The sequence below is a fragment of the Taudactylus pleione genome, unplaced genomic scaffold (assembly GCF_031769625.1).
Source record: "Taudactylus pleione unplaced genomic scaffold, aTauple2 ptg000086l, whole genome shotgun sequence".
NCBI lineage: Eukaryota > Metazoa > Chordata > Amphibia > Anura > Myobatrachidae > Taudactylus > Taudactylus pleione.
The window spans coordinates 11,277,429-11,298,801 of NW_028284488.1; the positions used below are offsets into that span (position 1 = coordinate 11,277,429).

A 21,373-nucleotide genomic window follows, 5' to 3' on the forward strand; every position below is an offset into this window, starting at 1 on the left:
GGTGCAGTCACTTGCTTGCTACTTTTGCCTTTGTTAGACATAGTCGCAGAGTATACATTAATATGCGACAGAATACAACAAATACAAATGGATATGTAGACGCTATTATGCGACAGTGTATACAAATGGGTATGCAGTATAGTGATCCTGCCTATGCCCACAGGATATGGTACTGTGTAGAGTTGCAACCAAACAGTATGTGGCAGCCTTCACATTTATAAGTAAAAGTGAAGTATAGTAGCCCTTGAATACACCGGTATGATAGGGTTACAGTGAGAGGAAAGGGAAAGGCATATGCTGACAGATTAGAAAAATCATACAGACCGACAGCGCTAGCGAAAGTCACATACTATGCAGAAAAAAACTAACTGCAAAAGGGCGCTACATTCAACTACTCAGGCGCAATGTCTGGTAGGCTATAGTGCTATATAACCTGGTAAATCTATGTAGGGGGACCGGACCCAGCATTTTCCAGAGAGCTGTGGCTGAACCGGCAGAATATGGCAGCCGGAGACCTCTGAGGGGGCGGGGACTGAGGAGGGGAGCAGCTCAGAGTGTCCAGATCGCGGTGAAATGGCGCCTTTAGCTGGGGGAGGGGCCACTGTAATAGGGAAAGCTGACCTCCCCTGGCTGATTTTTGCCCCCCAGGACGCTGGATTACCACACCATATGTACCCTGATGGTCTAGTGGATCATGCGGTCGAGGCCGGTGTTCACTCTCAGCACCTCCGGTCTATCCCATGAGGCCGGAGGTAAGACTGCCCAGCCGCGGGCTACCGCAAGCTGTAACCCGCCTTACCTGTCCCCTATGGAGTTGCGGCGCCCGGAGGGGTGATTGAGTGGCAGCACAGAAGTCGTAAAATAAAGCCTTGGGCTGCATAAGGCGGCCACTGTTATAAAAGGAGATCTGAGCTCCTGCCGGACACCAAGCAAACGGATTTGCTTCAGGCTCAGGGGCGGGGTTTATGGGGGAGGGACGGTGGATCCTGGCAGTTGAAAGCTTAACTGTTGGTGACCAGCCCTTATGTGCCACCTATGGATCCCGAAGAAGAAATAATTTGATTTGGTACTGGACCACCAACCTGAGACACCCCTGCAAGTGCTCTGAGGCACCCCAGGGTGCCAAAGCACCCAGTTTGGGAACCTCTGATCTAAATTGTAACACTGCAACTTGCTGCAGAGGATTGAAAGAGCATGGTGCACATAATTGTAATTATCAGTAATGTCAGCGTGAAAAATAAACAAAAGGGAAAAAAGGTAGTTACAAAATTGCTTCTTAAAGTGGGACTAGAGTGATTAATGTTAAACATATGTTTTTCATGGGATTGCTGCTTTAAGATCTTGTACAGAAAAATTTTTTTTAAAACCCATTACTTCTAAAGGCATACATACAAGAATACTTTAATCATATCTTAAATTGAAACATACAGATTTAGAGAAGATATCTACAGTACAATGGTTTGGCCATGCAACAGTCAGCTGCACAAAAATCTAATTTGAAAACACAATTAATCATGAACATCTTGGAACTGTATTTGGTTTAGCACAGTCTTCTGTAAAATGAAGAAAGTCAGGACTTGTGGATGAAGGGTACAGAAATAACATTTTACCAAACAGCATTCTCTCTATATTGACCTTAACTCTGGCATTCAAATGTACAGCGGTGTCCTCACTCGTCTTTGCTGCAGTCGCGCCAATTAGCCAGTCTCAGTGTGCATGGTCCTGTGTGACTCTGCTAGCGTCTTTTTTGCCGAAATTGCATTTAATTTACAATGCAATGCTACTAGGATGCCCCAGGAGACTGATATAAAAAAGTGTCACATCAAATTAATAATTAGAGTCTGTAAACAGAACTTGGCGTGGAAAAAAGCTGCGGCTCGTGCATCGTAGCACTTGGCATGATCATTGAGAAACTCAGTCGCACACAGATAAAAAGGTGTCACATCAAATTAATCAGCACATTCTCCTGGTGCATCCTAGTCACATTGCACTTTGGCAATAAAAGACAGATGTTAGAGTTGCGCGGGACCTTACTCCAGGCATATCGCACTGCATGGCATAATGAGGCTAAATAAGCAAGGACACATATCTATTAGAATTTTAATTGCAAGGCATTTGCAGAGGGGAGAAATACATTAACATGTGAAAGACCCTAAATGTTGTATGTGAATATTAAAGGAAAACCATTGCAAATGATGAATGTACTTCCTTACATTTATTATGACAGTAGTTTTAACAAATGTGCTCTACTTGTTGGATTATTTAATATAAAAAAAACAAAAAAAAGTAAGCACTTTTAAAAGATGAACACTTCTCAAAAAATTATATACATACCAGCTATTTCGAACAATGTCATAAATCCAGAAGGAATTTCTGACATTCTCTTCACGTTTTTCTTTATCTTTACTAAGACCCGACAAAACGTGAATTTCATTCAGCTCTGGGTCAATTGTAGCTCTCTGAGTAAAGCCTGTCATTGGAACTGCAAAAAAAATAAATAAATTATACAATACTCTTTTTACAGTAAATAAAAACAAAAAGTAACTCTTCTATTGTAAAAAATTGTAGCATGCTTGTTTGGCTGCGCCTATCACATAAAAAAAGCAGCTTTAATAAAAGTTATTTTAAAATCGGTTTTGCAATTGCAGCCTCACCTAACAGAGCTGTAATGCGGTTGTTTACAGAGAGAAAGGAAAGTTAATGCTCACAATTCAGGTCATTTGTGAAAGTACTTTGTGAATGCAGAGTAGCATTGTCTCTTATTTAGAAAGCAACAAGAACAGGTAACTTCATTTATTCTGCGGTTTTCACTTTTGTGGATGCTGGATGACCTTTAGCAAATAAGGATGTGGAAAGGACTCGCAACACCATGTAATGAGCAACATCTAATTAATTATCTGATTAATAAACTGTTCTGACATTTAAGACAGAAAATATAGTTTACCCTAACAAACATATCAGAGGATTGTACTGCTTATATTCCCCTTTATAGGCTCACAAGGACCATATTTAAAAGCAAACTTTTCATTAAGTCTAGTCTCTAGCAGAAAGTCTAATGTTACATGCAGTTGAGTTCTCCTCTGTTAAAGCAAGATGGCATGCAATCCAGTGCAAGGGCCCAGTTCCCATGCCTGTGCTAAATGCATTATGGAAAATACCTACAATAATTTGTGCCAATTATATCATACCACCTGAATGGATTATGCAAAGCATTGCATGCACTCTTCCCCTGAAGAGGAGTTTGTTAGAGATCTTAACGAAGCACTACAAAAAAAAAAAAGCCACACAGACTAAATTATATATACACACACACAAAAAATTGTGTGCGTGTCAAAACCTTTAGATTTGTGGCCCCAGCTCTCTAGAACATGCTGCCTCGCTTACTCCAAGGAGGTCTCATCTCTTCAAAAACAGGCTCAAGAAGAAGTTTATTCAAGAAAATAGGATTTTAGTCCTTACCGATAAATCCCTTTCTCAGATTCCACAGGGGACACTGGAGCATAGACAATGGGGTATAGACGGTGGTACAGTAGAGCCTGGCACGTTAAATAATTTAGAAGTGTGACTGGCTCCTCCCCCTCTATGCCCAATCAGCCCCAGTTAAGAAACTGAGCCCGAGAGGAAACTGAGGACAATAGGAATAAGAGAAGGAGAAGTCCGAAGAATGGAAAAAAACTGACTGAAGGAGAACAGAGTGACCCACTACAGGGAACACATGCCGTCACACAACAATATAATGCAGAGGAACTGCATCCAACAAGAAAATAACGAACCAAAAACAAGAAGGCAGGTAAGCAGCGCTGGGTGGGCGTCCAGTGTCCCCTAGTGGATGAAATAGGATTTTGGTACTTACCGATAAATCCCTTTCTCCGATTACACAGGGGACACAGGAGCATAGACAACGGGGACTTCCCAAAGCTAACTTCCTGGGTGGAAAGCACCGAGAAACTTGGCGACCAGCTGAAACAGGGACCACCACACACTGATAGTAGGTATTTGAAAAACAAGAGCTGATGAGCAAGCGCCGTAGAGTGCAGGAGAGATTTAGAACTCTGTGCAGGACAACCGCAGTTAAATCGAACAAACTTCCAGCCAAAGGTGAAGGAAGCAGGAGAAACAGCATCCCTAGGTGCCAACTGCGGATGAGCTTCCTCAGAATACAGTAATTTTAACAGAAACAGACCAGCCCTGACCTTTGGAAACAGAGAGCACCAACAAGAGTCATAGAAGGGAAAAAAAATTATTTTTCATATATTCATATTCAGAGCTGTACCGGTCCCAAAATACTCTAACATAGTATACATGAAGGCCAGAGCCAACTACAAAACAATCAGCCAGAATCAATCATGCGGTCCATATAAGGAGGGGGTTCCAACCAGTGGAAGGGTTAAAGCATAGGAAGTCCCCCCCACCTAGTTGAGATTCCACAGGGCAGAAGCGGAGGCTGCCCCAAGTGAGATCGGAGACTACAACAGCTTGCAGAGGCTCATCTAGCAGGATAACCCATTCTGGAAGCAGATAGCCGGCAACTAGAATCCTTCAGCGAGCCCAGGAGAAAACAGCATCCTCCTCGACTGGAACAAACAACCAAAACCCAGGTATCAGTCAAACGACAGACAAATTCCAAAAGTGATGGAAGTGTGCAGTCGGAACCAGCTTCCTGGCATGAAACACAGTAAGAAAAACTGGGAAAATTAAAGCAGCCAAAGCTGTACCTGGACACCTAGTGCCCCTGGAGCACGCATGTAAATACATACAGTATCTTTATATACATGTACAGACAAAACAAGAGATATGGTAAGAACTTACATTTGTTATCTCTGTTTCTACGAAGTCCAAAGGGTCCAACAGGGTTGACATTGGGGTATAGCTGGATCTGGATCCACAAGCACCACGCAATTAAAGCTTTTGCTGCTCCCAGGATGCACTTGGGTCCATCCTCCTCTATACCCCACCCCCGAGCCACAGGCACCTCAGTTGGTAAGCAGCCAAGGCCGGAGGAGGAGACTAAAACAGAGCGAAGGAAGACTGGAACACACAAGCAACCATACTCATAGAAATGGGAGACAGAAAACCAATGACCAGCCACACAGCTCATATGAAGTCAGGTGCGTCAGGGCGGGTGCCCTGTGGACTTCGTAGAAACAGAGATAACAAAAGGTATGTTCTTACCATATCTCTTGTTTTCTACTTCAGGGTCCATAGGGGGTCCACAGGGTTGACCTGGGATTGTTCCAAAGCAGTTCAACTAAGGGCTCCTGTGCAGAAAGGAGAACCCGGAACCCGAAGGGAAAGGTGTCCTGAGAGGCAAAGGTGTCAAACGCATAGAACCGCAAAAACGTCTGAATGGAAGACCAGGTAGCCGCCTTACAGAGCTGAACAGCAGAGGCGCAACGTCTAGCAGCCCAAGAGGGACCCACAGAATGAGTGGAATGAGCCTTAACAGAGGCTGGAACAGGTAAACCCTCCTGTGCATAAGCCTCACAAATAACTGAACAAAGCCAACGGGCTAACGATTGTTTGGTTTTCACAGGAGGGGTTGGCCTGCCAACAAAGAGGACAGACAATGAATCAGACTTCCTAACAGAAGCAATCCGGTCCACATAGATTCTAAGTGCATGTACTACGTCCAAGGAAGCCTCACCAGCTGAAAGATCAGGTTACTGAAAAGCTGGTACAACAAGTTCCTGATTGATGTGGAACTTCGAAGCCACTTTAGGCAAAAAAACTCAGGACGAGTGCGAAGCACCACTCTGTCCTCGTGAAAAATCATAAAAGGGGGGCGACAGGAAAGCGCCCCCAACTCTGACACCCTCCTAGCAGAAGCAATTGCCAGGAGAAAAACGGTCTTAAACGTCAACCACTTGAGTTCCACCGACTCAAGAGGCTCAAAAGGAGGACCCTGCAGGACCCGAAGAACCACCGCCAAGTCCCACGGAGCCACGAAGGGAGGCTGGATTCGGAGAACACCTTGGAAAAAAGTGTGAACATCTGGCAGCGTAGCTATACTTCTCTGAAACCACACGGACAGCGCAGACACATGTACCTTCAGGGAGACAAGGCGTAAGCCCAGGTTCAAACCTGATTAAAGAAAGTCCAAGATCCTAGAAACTTGGAACACCTGAGGATCAAAGTTTCTGGACTCACACCACTGAAAGTACGTGCGCCACACCCTGTGGTAAATCCGTGCTGAAGCAGGCTTGCGTGCCCTGAGCATGGTACTAATAACCGAACCCGAGAAGCCCCGAGACCTTAAAACGGCTGTCTCAAGATCCACGCTGTCAAAGACAGCCGACCCAGATCTGGGTAAAGGCAGGGCCCTTGAGACAATAGGTCCTGATGCTGAGGAAGAAGGTACGGAGCGCCGATGGAGAGGCTCCTCAGATCGGAGTATTAAGGACGTCTGGGCCACGCCGGAGCCACCAGCACGAGCGTGCCGCCGTCCTGCTTGAATTTCCGCAGGACCCGAGGCAGCAGGGATAGCGGAGGAAACAGATACGCCAGGTGAAACGTCCATTTCACCGACAGCGCGTTTACCGGACATGCGCCTGCGTCTCGTCCTTGACCTGTAAAACGGGCAACTTTTGATTGTGACAGGAGGCCATCAAGTCCAGCTCCGGCAGCCCCCATCTGTCCACGAGTAGCTGAAATACCTCTGGGTGAAGAGACCATTCCCCGGGATGCACGTCATGACGGCTGAGGAAGTCCGCCTCCCAATTGAGGACTCCGGAGATGAAGACCGCCGAGATTGCTGAAATGTGGCACTCTGCCCAAGCAAGGATGCGAGACACCTCCGACATCGCAGTCCGACTGCGAGTTCCTCCCTGGTGGTTGATGTTCGCCACCGTGGTGGCGTTGACGGACTGAACTTGAACCGCCCTTACTTGAAGAGCGGTGCCGGACGACTGCAGGGTCCTGTACACCGCCCGCAGTTCCAGGATTTTGATGGGGAGAAGTGCTTCCTCTGCCGTCCAACGACCCTGAAGTGACAACGAGCCTGTCACTGCCCCCCAACCCTGGAGACTGGCATCTGTTGTGAGCAGGACCTAGTCCGGGATCCAAAGGGGCGCCCCTCGACCAGATGTGCCTCCAGGCCCTTTTTAAAATCCGCGTCAGCCCTCCAGGACCGCAGCCACAAGGACCGACGAGCCGACACAACTGCAGCCGACACCCTAGAGGTCAGCAGGGTTGCATCCAACGATGCTTCCCCAATATAGGAAGCCGCATCTCATCTATCCTATCAACGCTCTCAGGATATCCGGAACATCGTCCAGAAAGGTATCTTCCAAAGCGTTGGCCCAATCTCAATGGCCTTAGCCACCCAAGAGATAGCCATGGACGGACGGACGGGCCACTGCCCCAGAAAGAGAGTATATAGACTTTAAACAAGTCTCCACTTTCCTGTCCGTGGGATCCTTCAAGGAGGAGATAGACGGTAATGGCAAAGTAGCGCTTTTAATTAAGCGGGTGACATGGGAATCCACCGCAGGAGGGGTTTCCCATTTCCTGCAATGAGCCTCAGGAAAAGGATAGTTGGATGCCAACAGTTTCTGTGGTTGGAATCTCTTGCTGGGCAACTGCCAGGCCCCAGCCATATGATCAGTCAACTGGTCGGATAGGGGAAAAACAGTCAAAGCTACTTTGGCCTTTTTAAAATTAGGATACTTCGACCTGGGAGCCGGCACATCCTCCTCTATATGAAGGATGGCCCGCAGCGCCCTAACCAATGCAGGCACATTAACGGAGGACTTAGTCTCCACCTCCTGGGCCCCGGCATCCGAGTCAGTCCTCATGTACTTCTCCGTCATCCGAAGACACGTCCATGTACTGCGCCGCCAGTGAAGCCGGAACGGGTCGCTTGGACACCTTTGGGGGCAAATCACTATGTAACATCGACTGAAAAGCCGACGACGAGGCCGCCAGGCTCTGAACAGAGCTGGAGAGGACATCCACCCAGGGAGGGGGTACCGCCTGATGATACCCCTGAAAGGGTACCATTGACTGCTGCGTCACTGTGGGAGACTAAGTACACAGGCAACACCGAATAAGGACCCACAGTCTGAGACCCGGGGGGAGACTGCAACAAAGGCGGAACACCCTGTGAATGGGGGATGGTAGACTGGGGCAACGCCCTAGAAGGGACCGCAAGACTGTTCGCAATTGACGCCAGCACTTGTGAAAACATCGCCCAAGGAGGATCCTGCGCCACTGGGGGTTTAGAGGGACCAGGTACCAGCTGGCAGCGCCTGCACAGACCGTCCTGAGACAAATCCACCCCATCAACCCCTGCCGAACAGCGCCGGCAGGAACACAGGAGCTACGGAGCGCTCATTCTCCTCATCAGATATGACACAATAACTTTGCAATAACTATGTATCACTGAAAAAGCGGTGAGGTGTATAACACCTGCGCACTCCCAAGTATGCATCACAAACAGCCCACAATATGGCACTGAGTAGCACACCACTGTATGCGACGGACCTCACAAATACTTAGATTTACATAAGTGAGGTACACAGAAAGAACATCCCTCCCCCACACACCCGCGGGCCGTAGGAGAAGGAAAGGGATAGGTATAAGATGACAGTCAGCAGAAAATTAGCACAGACAGCAGCACTAGCAAAAGTCACATACCATGCAGGAAGTTACTCACTGCACCTTTCCAGAGGTACCCAGAGACCAGCGGCTAAACACTGCATTTTTATCCCCCGCGCATAGCGCGAAGCGCTGCACACGGCTTACCTGGCCCTGTAGAATCCAGCAGCAGTCAGTGGGAGCTCCCGGAGCCACGAAAGTACTGACTCCAGGGTCCCGCTGCAATCCCCAGATCAGTACTGGCGTAGTAACGCCAGCGGGGCTGTTGGAGCGGCAGCATGGACGTCCAGATGGACAGTCCGATGCTGCCGCTCTGAAGAGTAAAAATAAATAAAATCATCTTCTTTACAAAATAAAAATAAGCTTAGGGGTGGCTTATGCAGCCCCACCGCATCAGGGTGACCCGACTCCAGCCGTGCGCCAACTAAAACTGAGGTGCCTGTGGCTCGGGGACGGGGTATAGGAGGAGGATGGACCAAAGTGCATGCTGGGAGCAGCAAAAGCTTTAACTGCATTGTGCCCGTGAATCCAGGTCCAGCAATACCCCAAGGTCAACCCTGTGTACCCCCTATGGACCCTGAAGTAGAAACAAGGTAGCCACAGGACACACCTCTCTATTTAGAGAACCCGGAATCCCCCCCCCGAAATCATAGACGTTAGAGTGTGTACTGGGCGGTGTACTGTATTAAAATGTTTACTGTATTAAAATGGTGTACTGTATTAAAATGTTTACAGTCGAGACTCGAACCCCAAGTGTGACGCCATAATTCTACAGGTTCTCTTACTAAAACACAGATTAGTAAAAACATGCATGTCCTTGTGATCATCACAAGGTAAGCTGTAGTACATGAGCTCCAGTGCATATAGCCACCAAATCTATTATACACTAGGCTATATAATCTCAGGTCCAAATTTAGTGTATGTGCTGCCAAAGCGAGCACATAAGATATAAATCTATATAGATGCACATATGCAACCTCCCAAGGTTAGCACAGACCACTGTGGTGACAACTGAAAGGTTTTAAAACCAGCCTCTAATTTAGTATATGTGCTGCCACATACAGGCATGGGAGGAGTACTGCCCCTCTTTAAGGCAAGCCAATGTGAGGCATGCAACAGCAGAAGAACAGCGGCTGCTACTATACATACACACATATTGTATAGATATTATACATACATTTTAGGCAGGGTAGCTAGCGACATGATTATAAGGCAGACCTGCACCATGGAGAGCATCCTTGCCCACAGGCTACGATATCAGGCAATTAGTTCTATAACAACAGGGTGCCAAGCCTTAATCTAAGGGGAAGCCAGACAGGGGGTAATACACCAAGCTGCAAATGGTGGGATCGTATCCAGTCAGCACATCGCTGTTAGCTGGGAAAGAGCACCGGCTGAAAACAAACTGGCCCCTCATTCAAAACCACATCATGCTGGGTTATTGTGCAAGAGGGGATTGGGCTAGTTCCCACTCTGCTACGAACCAGCTATCTACTGGTACTTGCACTGTCAGACAGACAGGCATCCTGGATCTTCTTGGTCTCCTACCTTCTGCGCTGAATCACTCCCAGCGTGGGAGGGGGAGGGTGCTGCGCCTAGGTGGAGGGAAGCCTGAGAGGAGACCAACCCGTGTTACAGGAGTTGAGGCAGCACTAAAGAGGAAAGCGAGAGACAGCCGCGTTCTTGCAGGCTGCACTCCCCATGCACTTGTAAGGAGGTCCCTCGTGGGGGAACCGACACACTGCAGAGTAGGTCCATCCCTGCTGCACTGCAGCGTTAATGTATTAACGCCTCCTGAGGCAGGCGCTCCGAGCAGGAAGTGGAGGAAGCCGCACCGCCGCTAAAGTAGTCACCGGTCTCTGTTTGCCATCACAGTGCTGCTGTAAGAACATAGGGACGTGGAGTCTCCTTATTAGAGGAGAGCTGCTGGTAAACTACACACTTACTCTATACTGAGGGTACGACTGACAAGAGCTGTTAACTAAAGCAGCCTTTAAACCCCCTGTACCGGCCTGCTGACTCCGCAGCCACAAGAGGTGGGACCACTCCAAAGGCCCGGTAAGGTGGAGGCGCACGCCAGGGCTTTTGTAATCACTGCAGTAATAGAAGAGGAGAGAGCTGCTCCGTACAGAAGTGTAGCCCCGACCAACAGGAAGGAAGGGAGTGTGTGAGCTGCTCCAGCATGACAGCCACAGAGCACCGTGCTTTCATATACACTCCCACACAACTGTTCTGCAGAGCGGGAAAGCCCATACTAAAATGACGCTACTGGTGTGCAGGACGAACCAATTAACTCCACCACCTGCTTTTGTAAACACCAATTCTGTGGGGAATTCAGCGGGTGGGGGGAGGCAGCCAAGGGTCTCTCCTAGCAGTGGCAAAAGCAGGTCACTGAGTCCAGCTATACATCCACTGCTCATGCTAATCAGGAGCTGCTGCTGCGGCCGGGTTGCTGGGCTGAGGGGGCAGCGAGGAAACCTGGACACAAGCTGGTGTCAGTGTCACAGGCTGCAGTAGCCGTGACAGTGCCCTTCCTGGCGTCTCCCCAATAGTAGGCAGACTGACACAGCAAGCAGTCTGCATGCCCTCACAGCTGGTTTATAAAAAAACATAAGAAAAAAAAAAAAAAAAAAAAAAGATTACAAATATGAAAGGCTGGAGACAGCCTAATGTGATACCGGCTCTCAGGCTCAGTTCTAAAACTGGGGCACAGAGGGGGAGGAGCCAGTCACACTTCTAAATTATTTAAAGTGCCAGGCTCTAATCTACCACAGTCTACACCCCATAGTCTATGCTCCAGTGTCCCCTAGTGGATGAAGGAGAAATTTATTAATGCACCTCTTCTTTTAGAATACCCAAATGATTTATTCAATTTACCGCATTCGGTTATTATTTTGTAGGGCTATATAAAATGATCACTTATTTGTGTAGCACCAGCATATTCAATAGCACAGTGGTTCATAAACTTGGTCCTCAGGGCCCCAATTAGTTCACATTTTCCAGGTCATCCAGCAGGTGCACAGGTGTAGTCATTACTCACTCACACATTTCATTTTAAAAGATCCATAGGTGGTGTTAATTATTTCACTTGTGATTCTGTGAGGAGACTTGCAAAACAAATTCATGAAGTACGTACAGATGAATTATACCTCACATCTCAAAACACACTCACCCATGCCAGAATCTTTCTTGGTGCCATCCGATATAATTTCCACATGATCACTGTCCACATCATAGCTAAAAAAGTCATTCAAGTAGGTCTTTGATCGTTGTCCACCAAACACATATAAGCAGCGATTTTTCTGGAAAGATGTAGAAACCAAAAAAAGATTAATGAATAAAATGTAGTTTGATTATTTTGAAAATATACCTTTTAAACTACTATTTCGGAATATAAAAATCTATAAATGGATAATTGTTTCCAAAAAAAAAGTTTCTACATGACAAAAACACAAAATCAGTTATGATCAGAACCAACAATACACACATCACTATACAAAATAGCCTACAATAGTAACAAAAGCCATTAATTGCTATGATCAGCAATAGAAATATTACCAGGAGCAAACAAACTTTTGCTCTTCCTAAACAGGCCTAAAACCTCAATTAAATGGGTTTTCCATCTTAAGATGGCCATTATTTAAGGACACCAAGCCAGGAATCCCTTTTACAGTTTCCAAAATCAGCGCTGACCGCTTTCCTCTCATCAGTGCAGAGCTGCAAACTGGTAATGAGAGAGTACTTTGGGAGGGGAGAGGAAATGGGAGAGGGAGGAGGAGTAGAAACTTGTTTATTCAATTTAGCCTTCTCAGGAAAAATGCTACACAAATGGTATGGCTGGATCACATTTAAACTATCAAACAGATAGTATTATTTGACATAGCGTGCAAGAGAGAATGACTGATTTGATCCATTAAATAAAAAACTGATCTCAAATGCATCTAAAACAGGTTATGAATTCTTCAAATCATGAAGGCAGCATCTTTCAAATACTCATCCTCTCCACACTGGTAGTCCAATTAATTGCAAGGATCAGCATGCATGCAATTATGCCCACTAAAAGCATGGACACTTCCAAAATAAAAAAACATTAAAAAAAAGTTGAATACATTCTTACTGAGTGGAACAGCATGCAGTGCCCTATTCTGGACTGTATATCTTCAGGACCAGCATTGCAGGAGTCCTCTCGTAACAGCTTCCAGGTCTGTGTATGACAATCAAATGCAAAAAGTCCACTGAACTGGGGCTCACTTGCCCGACTGTCATCCACATTACCATTACAAGTCAGTATTCGTCCTCCAAATGTGTAGATCATATGCTTTTCTGAATCCATGCACATCTACACATACACCGAAAAGACAAAAACAAACTGTTGTTACAAGGATATGATGAATAGAAATAAAGCACTAAGCTTCTGCTAAGACAGGAGGTTATACTGTAGTTGGGAAACAATGCCTTAGCCACAGCTTTATTTACTTCCCAACAGCCAAATATTAAGGTAAACCACTACTTCATTTTAACTTTTCATCTAATACATACCTGGTGATCAAACACTAGCTTCGGGCCACCATCAGCAGAAGTATCCTCACTGAGCAAAGACCAGGTATTTGTGTCAATGTCGTAGCGATAGAAGTCACTTTTCAGAGACTTGCTGTTTCTCACAGAAGAGTCCAGGTACCTGCCTAAAGTATATATCTGCCTGCGCTGAGTGTCAATGCACATCTTGTGACATGATCTGGCACTAGGACCACTCTGGGGAAACAAAGCACAACTGGAAGAGTTAGAAAGCCATGCAGATTCAACATTAAAAGCATTATATACATAGCAAAGAGTGCTCCATTTTAATAGAGCTACAACACAATGCTTTCCATAGTCATAGAAAAATAAATGCCCCACCATAATTTAATCCTAAATAAACATTTGCATGAACAAAGCAAATTTGACACTGTAAATAGCGGTGCAGTCTACCTATTCATATACACATTCACAACAGTCACATAAGTACAATATAAGCACTTTTACAGTTCTGTCAAACTCATGTTTCAGCATTTACAGAAGACACGTGAAAACAAATACACATTCATACAGATTCAGCGTAAAAGATGCAGATAATAGATAGCAGTGAGTTACATCAAAACATACTGCAGGAGGCTATGAATATCATTACTGAATGGAAGGAAGAGTGAAATGAAACTCCTCCATTCGCATTATGTTTATTGTTATAAGGACTAGTTTTCCATTTGCTAAAAGAGGGAAGACATCTGGGGCGTCTAGTCAGAGACACCTAATGTGCCAGGTCAAAAACTGTATTACAAGCAGGTACAGCCAGAACATAAATGTAAAATCACTCCATATGACCACTCTGGCAAGTATTTCACTGCACAAAGTCATACCTAGAAAACCTGGAAATGTTAATGTAGGCTATGAATACATTTTATCTGAATTTGCTATTTGGGATCTCCTTCAGGATATTTTCTTGCTGTTGCTCCCCACAATACCTACAGCTACTGGGAACATGCAAAGAACTAAAAACAATTTATCAGAAATCTAAAACACTTGCATGAACTTCAGGTGTTGTTGTAAAAAACTTTAAAAAAAAAAAACACAACTACAGTGCCTATTTTCTGTCAAGAATCAAACTGATCAAATGATGACACTCAATGGTTACATCAATTTTGTTAATCAAGCTAAAACTTACCAGGGTAAGCAAGGCAAACATGCAAGTATGAGTGTTATCAGACATACTACGTATGGTATGCAGTCAGGAAGCAGAGTGTCAAAATGGCGACCGCCGGCTTCCCGACTTGTGCAATCCCGATAGGGGACAAATGATAGGTGTCGAAATCCTGACGCCCATCATAATCCCTACGCATACCAAACGAAGGTAAGCCGGGCACCAGGCACAGACAGCCGAAAGGGAGGGGGTTACAGGTTAGGGGCTCCTCAAAGATATTATAATATGACAATCGTTTACAAAATTATTCAAGGTGATTCTATTCCATTTTGAATGTAATTGGTTATGGGCAGTGTTAGTATATACAGTAGAAAAAAAATAAAACACACACACACACACACACACACACACACACACTTGGATAATGGATATCTAAAATACCAAAGCCTCTAATTTGTTGTTTTTTATAGCGAATGTTTGCCATATCGTACTCCATTGTTTTTAAAATGCCAGTATCAGAGCAGACACACTACAAGTTATCCGTTTCATTGTAGCTGAATTGCTACAGGGGGGGAGTCTTCCTACGGTTTGAGACAGCATTCCGATTCAGGTAAGTGAGAAGATTGCATCATTCCTCCATGAACAAGTCACATTAACTATATATAGATCACTGCAAATTTGTTTTATATTGTTCACTGTTCCAAAATGTCACCAAATAGGCTGAACAAGAACCAATGTATTGTGCACCTTGGGGTAGGTGCATAGTGCAACTATAATTAACTATTCCTATTGTATGAACATCTCATCCCGCCAGAGCACACAGCGCATCAGCCTAATGCTGATGTGCTGCGTTTCACCTCGCAGCCGGCTCCACTGGGCCAGCATGGGTTCTCGCGAGATCCTGCGTGCAGCCCCCGCAGCTGGCAGCAGCAGGGACAGCTGTGATGATAGGGCAACGACAGCTGCAGCTGTCGGAACGGTCAGTGCCACTGACAGTTCATACATCGGTGCAGCTATCTTGTAGAGAGCAGTGCGGATAATGACAAGAGCGCATAGCACACCGGAACCCGAAAATAACACATGGGGGAGAAGTGGTGTCAGCGCACCACTTCTTCCCCATATCGCCGGGTAATAAAAGTGTGATAAAGTGTACCCCGGCCAACCACGCCCCTTTTCGCAAGCCTTCGGCACGCGCAGAGGCTCTCTCATTGCACTGTACGCAGTCTACTGAAATGGTATCCCCCCATGTCCTCTAAAATAGCCACCACTTCAGCATATTGGGGGCACCTGCAATAAAAATGGGATTGTTAGTGCAGACCGCTAACATTACTCTTGCAGGACTCTCTCCAGTATTGGTTGGTCATATTGTCCAGGAAGGGCACTAATAGATACTGAATGGATGAGACCTGCATCATGTTCTAAAACATAGGGAGGCAACCTCTGACACTCCAGCTGCTGTGGAACTACACATCACAGCATTCCCTGCAATAGTTTTAGCATGCCCTAACAGCAAACCTAAAATCTGGTGAAAATCTTCCCCAAAGTGGAAGCAAAAATGGGGGGGTTTGGGGGGAGGCTCTCCTGGTTAACGCCCATTGTTTGGGTTTGAGCTGCACAAACGCATTTGGGTTTGATGTATGCATGTCAATATACTTTGGCCATGTAGTGTACCTCTGGTTCTAGAACATTTTTAAAGAAAAAAAATATATATTTTGTTATCAAGTAGTATGGTGATATACTTTTAACCTTACTATATAGACCCTTGTGCACTATATAGATCCTGACAGAGCGAATTAAAATAGGATTTTTGGTCAACTTGCCGTTGAATCCTTTTCTCTTAAGCAGGCTGGGGGACATTGGACAATGGGATTGTAGGTTGGGGCTGGAGCTGGCATGAAACTGTAGCTTTAAATGCTAAACTCCTTCAACCTGCAATCCCACAATTCCAGTCTTTTTTTTTTTTTTTTTAATGGAGTCCGGAGAAGAGTAGCAGGAACCCCATGAAACGGTTTAGAACAACCAAACCAGCCAGTTTGGAGAAGAATAAAACTACACAGTCTACCTAAGTAAAAAGGGTTTGGATCTGCAGAAGAAAAACCAAACGCCGCTGGAAATAAAGTAACAGGGCCGAAGCCTGAATAGTCAAACTGAAGTCAACTGGCCTCCATACCCCTCGAAGGAAGGCCAAGAAACAGAGGGGAAAACCTGTAATGTTCACACCACAAGGGGTCCAAACTGAGGTAAGCGCGAGATGGAAACTGTGTCCGGCCTCGCAGCCTAGTATGGAGAGAGCGAAAAAAAAAAAGAAACGGCAGCTTTCCAATGCTTGGTCACCAAAGCCAGGTTGGGAAAACAAAAACGAGGAAGGTCCCTGTGTAGAGACATTCGGATCCCACCGACTGCTTGAGAAAGTACGCGCACCATGACCAGCATAGCCAGCCTGGAACCAATAGGATGACCCTCGTTCAGGAAGCCTCGACGTACCTGGAGACCCGAGGTAACAGTGGGGTCAGCGGAAACCGATGCGCTACTTCCACGGAACAGTCAAGGCATCCACTACGGTAGTCAGCAGATCCCTAGATCACACATCAACCTGTGGAGCCTCCAAAAGCGCTAGAAAAGATGGCTCAGAGCTCGAGCCTATCGATCAGCCTAGTTATTGTTGACGGCGACCAAAGGCCCTGGAGTCGAAAAACGAAATTCCTGGCTCATCAGTCTTGGAGACTCTCATCCATGGTCACAATTAGCCAATCCGGAGGGACCCAGTATCGGACCTGGAGGAGAAGAATGGAAAACATCCCCCGACGGAGAGTGAAGAGTGCTGTTGCACCAAAACAGATGAGGAATGCTGAGCAACCCGTCTCAGTTTAGAGAATTACCCAGTGGATCTCTCGCGAATGGTCTTTAAGTGGAGACCATCATGCCCAACAACCAAATGTTTGAATTAACTCTCTGCGATCAGATCCACAGCACGGAGGCCAACAATTGAAGATGTGTGTTCTAGACGCCTAGGGAGCAAATTCCATTTTGGGGAGGTTGTCTTTCTTCCTCAGTCGGCAATCGAATCTGTCCCTTGTCTGTGTTGGGCCCTACCGTTTGGTGGAGCCCTGGCTCTGGGTGTTTGCAACAAACTAAGGTTGGTGATGCTGCGTAGGTTTCATGTTGAAGGTGTCACAACTATGCCCTCTTCGGATGTTGGGCTTGTGAAGGATACTTCGGCCTCACAGGACCTCTCTGTCACTTGTCAAGTACTTTCGGATCAATGCTGTGTCCTGACTGTTCGCAAGGTCTCCCCTGCTTTCTTGTCTGCGCCTTCAGCATCTCTCTCTAGCGGGGTTTCTCTTGTGGCGGATAGTGCGTGGGCCCTCCCGAACTTCGTCTCAAAGGTTCTGTCGGTGCATTTAATAGAGCACATTCTTCACATGCTATGCTTATATACTGCCTCCAGAATTGGCTTACTCCATCCAGACTGCACAGGACGAGAGCCAAGGAGAAACTACAGTGTATTCGGATAACTTGACTGCTGAAGAGTCTGTTGTCAAAGTTGGCCGGACAGCCTCTATACCACTACAAAAAGTCTAATCGAAAAGCTATAAAAGCATAATAAAGTTTTAAATAAACATGTCTGAATAGGTTTGCTGCAAAAAGATTAGATCATGCTGAGTGTCCAGCACAGGTGCGGAATGGGCCTTAATCAAGCTGGGAAAACGTAAAACACCGGTAACTACTCCAACAAGAAGAAAAATATTCCAATGTCAATGAGTGTACATCAAAGAGTTTACATACCAAAAATACAGCAAATAAAGGGAGTATAAAAAGGGTGTACCTTTAGAACACAGCACTCATACTGGTACAATTAAAAAACAGCAAGAAAAGAAATAAATGAATAAGGACAGTTGTACTTTGTAAATTGACTTTATAGTACCTGTATAATATTAGCGAACATCCAGGTTTGGCAGTTTCGATTGCCTAGTTATTGATACAATTCTTTTCATTACTGCTGTGGGCGGAGTGAACGATCTTAGTAAAATAGTCTTTGCACTTCCAACTCCAATAAAAACATGATAACTTACCTCTTTCTCTGTATCTCTAGATATACAAATCCATTGGTTCTCTCGCACACTGTACGCCCAAAAGTCTGCCAAGTCCTGTGTTCCATCCCAGCCTCCAAATAAATATACGGTCTCTGCCAAGAAAAAAAAAACAACCTCCTTAATAAAGCAGTACTATACCACTGCAAAAGTTTATTTAACAGCACACAATTTACAGCATAGTCTTTACCCTTCATTTCCTGATAAGAATAATCCATTACATTAATTGTTTGAAATTCACAGGACAACAACGCACACAAGTTTCTACAATGGAATCAAAGGGGATGCGGTCAATATCTGATTCCTGCGATCTGAATGCTGGCGCCGGAATCCCGACACCTGTCACAATCCTGGTGCGCTGGCATCCCGAAGGAAGGTAGTAGGTTTAGGCACAGTTTGGGCACTAGGGGGGGGGGTGGATTAGTGTAGGGAGAGCCGGCACTGGGATCCAGAGCGCTGGCGTCCCGTACCAAAGAACTACACCACATTTCCTCAGGACAGTACTGCATCTTCAACTGCATGCAAACCTTTAATTACAACTCCCAAAGGTTAAAAGTAGTAAACACATCTGAGGTTATTATTTAGTGGTTATTCACTTTGGAGACTCTGTATTACATCAAACCTTCACCAAAAACATACAAATAAAAAAATAAATAAATAAATATTCAAGCACACACTTATATTCAGTTACCAACTTGCAACCACAATAGGCTAGCTATACCAGCGGTTACCAATCTCTGCACCACGGCTCTCCGGGGTGCCGCAGTGCTGTTACTGGGGTGCTGTGGCCGGTGGCCTAACGAGGCTGTCCTGATTTTTTTTACTACAGCGTAGAAGGATTGAGATGATGAGCGGAGCCAGGGGGGTGGACGACACAGTGCTGAGTGTTACAGTGTTCTATAGGGAGGGGGCCGCATAGGGAACTTTAGAGGAAGGGGGGCACTGCAAATTGAGAGACAGTTTTTCCTCTCTTTTTAACTATGTTATTTTAACCCAACTACTTAAAAACAATACTGCTCGATAGCTTAGGGGTGTCTTGAAAAAAAATGGAGATCCAAAGGGTGCCTTGAACTGAGAAAATTTGAGAACCACTGGGCTATACTAATAGCTGTAATAATGAAAGTTATGGTAAGAACTTACCTTGGTTAGCTCTTTTTCTTCGAAGTCCATAAGGTTCACAGGGAGACCTTGGGGTGTAGGTGACGGCTTGGACATCCGGGCACCACGCTGTTAAACTTTTGCTCCCAGGATACACCGGGCCACTCTCCCTATACCCCACGCCCGAGGCACCCCAGGTCTTAATAGTCAAAAGGAGGACAAAATAGAAGGAAGTCTGGAACACACAAGAATCACATTCTCATATATAAGGGAGATGGAAAACCGGTGACAAGAATGAAGCCCATCTTAAGCCAGATGCGTCAGAGTGGGTGTCCAGTGGACTTCGAAGAAAGAGTTAACAAAAGTAAGTTCTTAAGAGAACTCTAATTTTCTTCTTCAGGGTCCATAGGCTCCTCAGGGAGACCTTGGGGATGTCCCAAACAGTCCCTTTAAAAGGGTGAGGTCACTACTGCGCTGAGAGGATAACCTGGCACCCAAAGGAAGCATCCTGAAAAGCGAAGGTATCAAAGGCATAAAACCTTAGAGAGGTCTGGCCAGAAGACCACGTGGCAGCCTTACAAAGCTGTACAGCCGAGGCACCACGGCGAGCAGCCCACAGACCAAGTAGAATGAACAGTTACAGAAGGTGGAACAGGCAGACCCTCCTGAATGTAAGCCTCAGAGACAGTCATATGATCCATCTGGCCAATGTCTGTTTATTGGCTGGTCATCCCTTTTTGTGAAAACCGTAGGAGGACAAACAAAGAGTCCGATTTCCGAAGGGAACTGGTACGGTCCACATAGACCCTGAGGGTTCTGTACCACATCCAATGAGGCCCACCTGCCGAGAAGTCTAGAGACTGAAAAGGCCGGTATAATAAATTTCCTCATTAATGTGGAAACTAGAATCCACCTTAGGGAGGAACCCAGGGAGAGACCGAAGTACCGCCCCGTGCTGAAATAACAAAAATGGGAAGCGACAGGAGAGCGCCCCTAAATCTGACACTCTTCTAGCCGCAGCTATGGCCTGAAAAAAAAAAAAAATCTTCACAGTTAACCGTTTTAGATCCACAGAAGTCAGGGGTTCAAACTGAGGGCCCAAAGGACCACAGCCATATTCCAACAAGCCACTGGAGGGATAAAGGGAGGCTGAATCCAGAGGACACCTTGTAGGAAAGTGCGAATATCAGAAAGAGGAGCAATCCTACGTTGGACCAAACTGAAAGCGCAGAAACATGCACCTTTAGAGAGGCTAGGTGGAGACAGAGATCCAATCCCGCTTGGAGGAAAGCCAAAATCCTAGGTATCCGAAACACCAGAGGATCGTAACCTCTGGGACGACATAACTGAATATTGGTCTGCCACACACTGATAGATCCGAGCAGAGGCTGACTTGCGCGCTCTGAGCCTAGATTTTACTACAGAGATGGAGATTCCTTTGGACCTTAGGAGGAATGTCTCAAGAGCCACGCCATCAAAGACAGACTACCCAGATCCGGGTAAAGTCTAGGACCTTGAGGCAACAGCAACGGAGTGTCAATGGATAGACCCAGAAGTTCTGAGTATCATTGACGCCTGGGCCACGATGGAGCCACCAGCAGGACTGTGCCTCCTTATTTGAACTTCTGAATGACTCGAGGAAGAAGGGAGACTGGAGGAAACCAGTACGCAAACTGGAAGGTCCACTTTACCAGCAGGGAGTCTACCAAGATCGCCTCGGGATCTCTTGTTCTGGACCCGTAAACTGGCAGTTTGTGTCGGGAGACTGAGTTCCACATCCGGAAGGCCCCACTTATTACCAAGAGGCGTTTCAACTCCTAGTGGACGAAACCATTCCCCTGAATGCACATCGTGATGGTTAAGGAAGTCTGCTTCCCAATTGAGAACTCCCGATATGAATACTGCCGATATGGCT

The 21,373-nt window shown here is 46.0% G+C and overlaps 1 protein-coding gene across 1 annotated transcript in view; it reads right to left on the reverse strand.

Moving 5' to 3' along the window:
• Positions 1-21,373, reverse strand: part of MKLN1 (muskelin 1) — a 117,563-nt gene that overhangs the window by 38,708 nt on the left and 57,482 nt on the right. The window contains exons 9-13 of the mRNA XM_088468697.1: positions 18,343-18,455; positions 13,135-13,347; positions 12,713-12,934; positions 11,768-11,897; positions 2,335-2,482 (exon numbers count right to left, since the gene is read on the reverse strand). Coding sequence (XP_088324823.1) covers positions 2,335-2,482; positions 11,768-11,897; positions 12,713-12,934; positions 13,135-13,347; positions 18,343-18,455 — 826 coding nt within the window. The remainder of the gene's footprint in view (positions 1-2,334; positions 2,483-11,767; positions 11,898-12,712; positions 12,935-13,134; positions 13,348-18,342; positions 18,456-21,373) is intronic.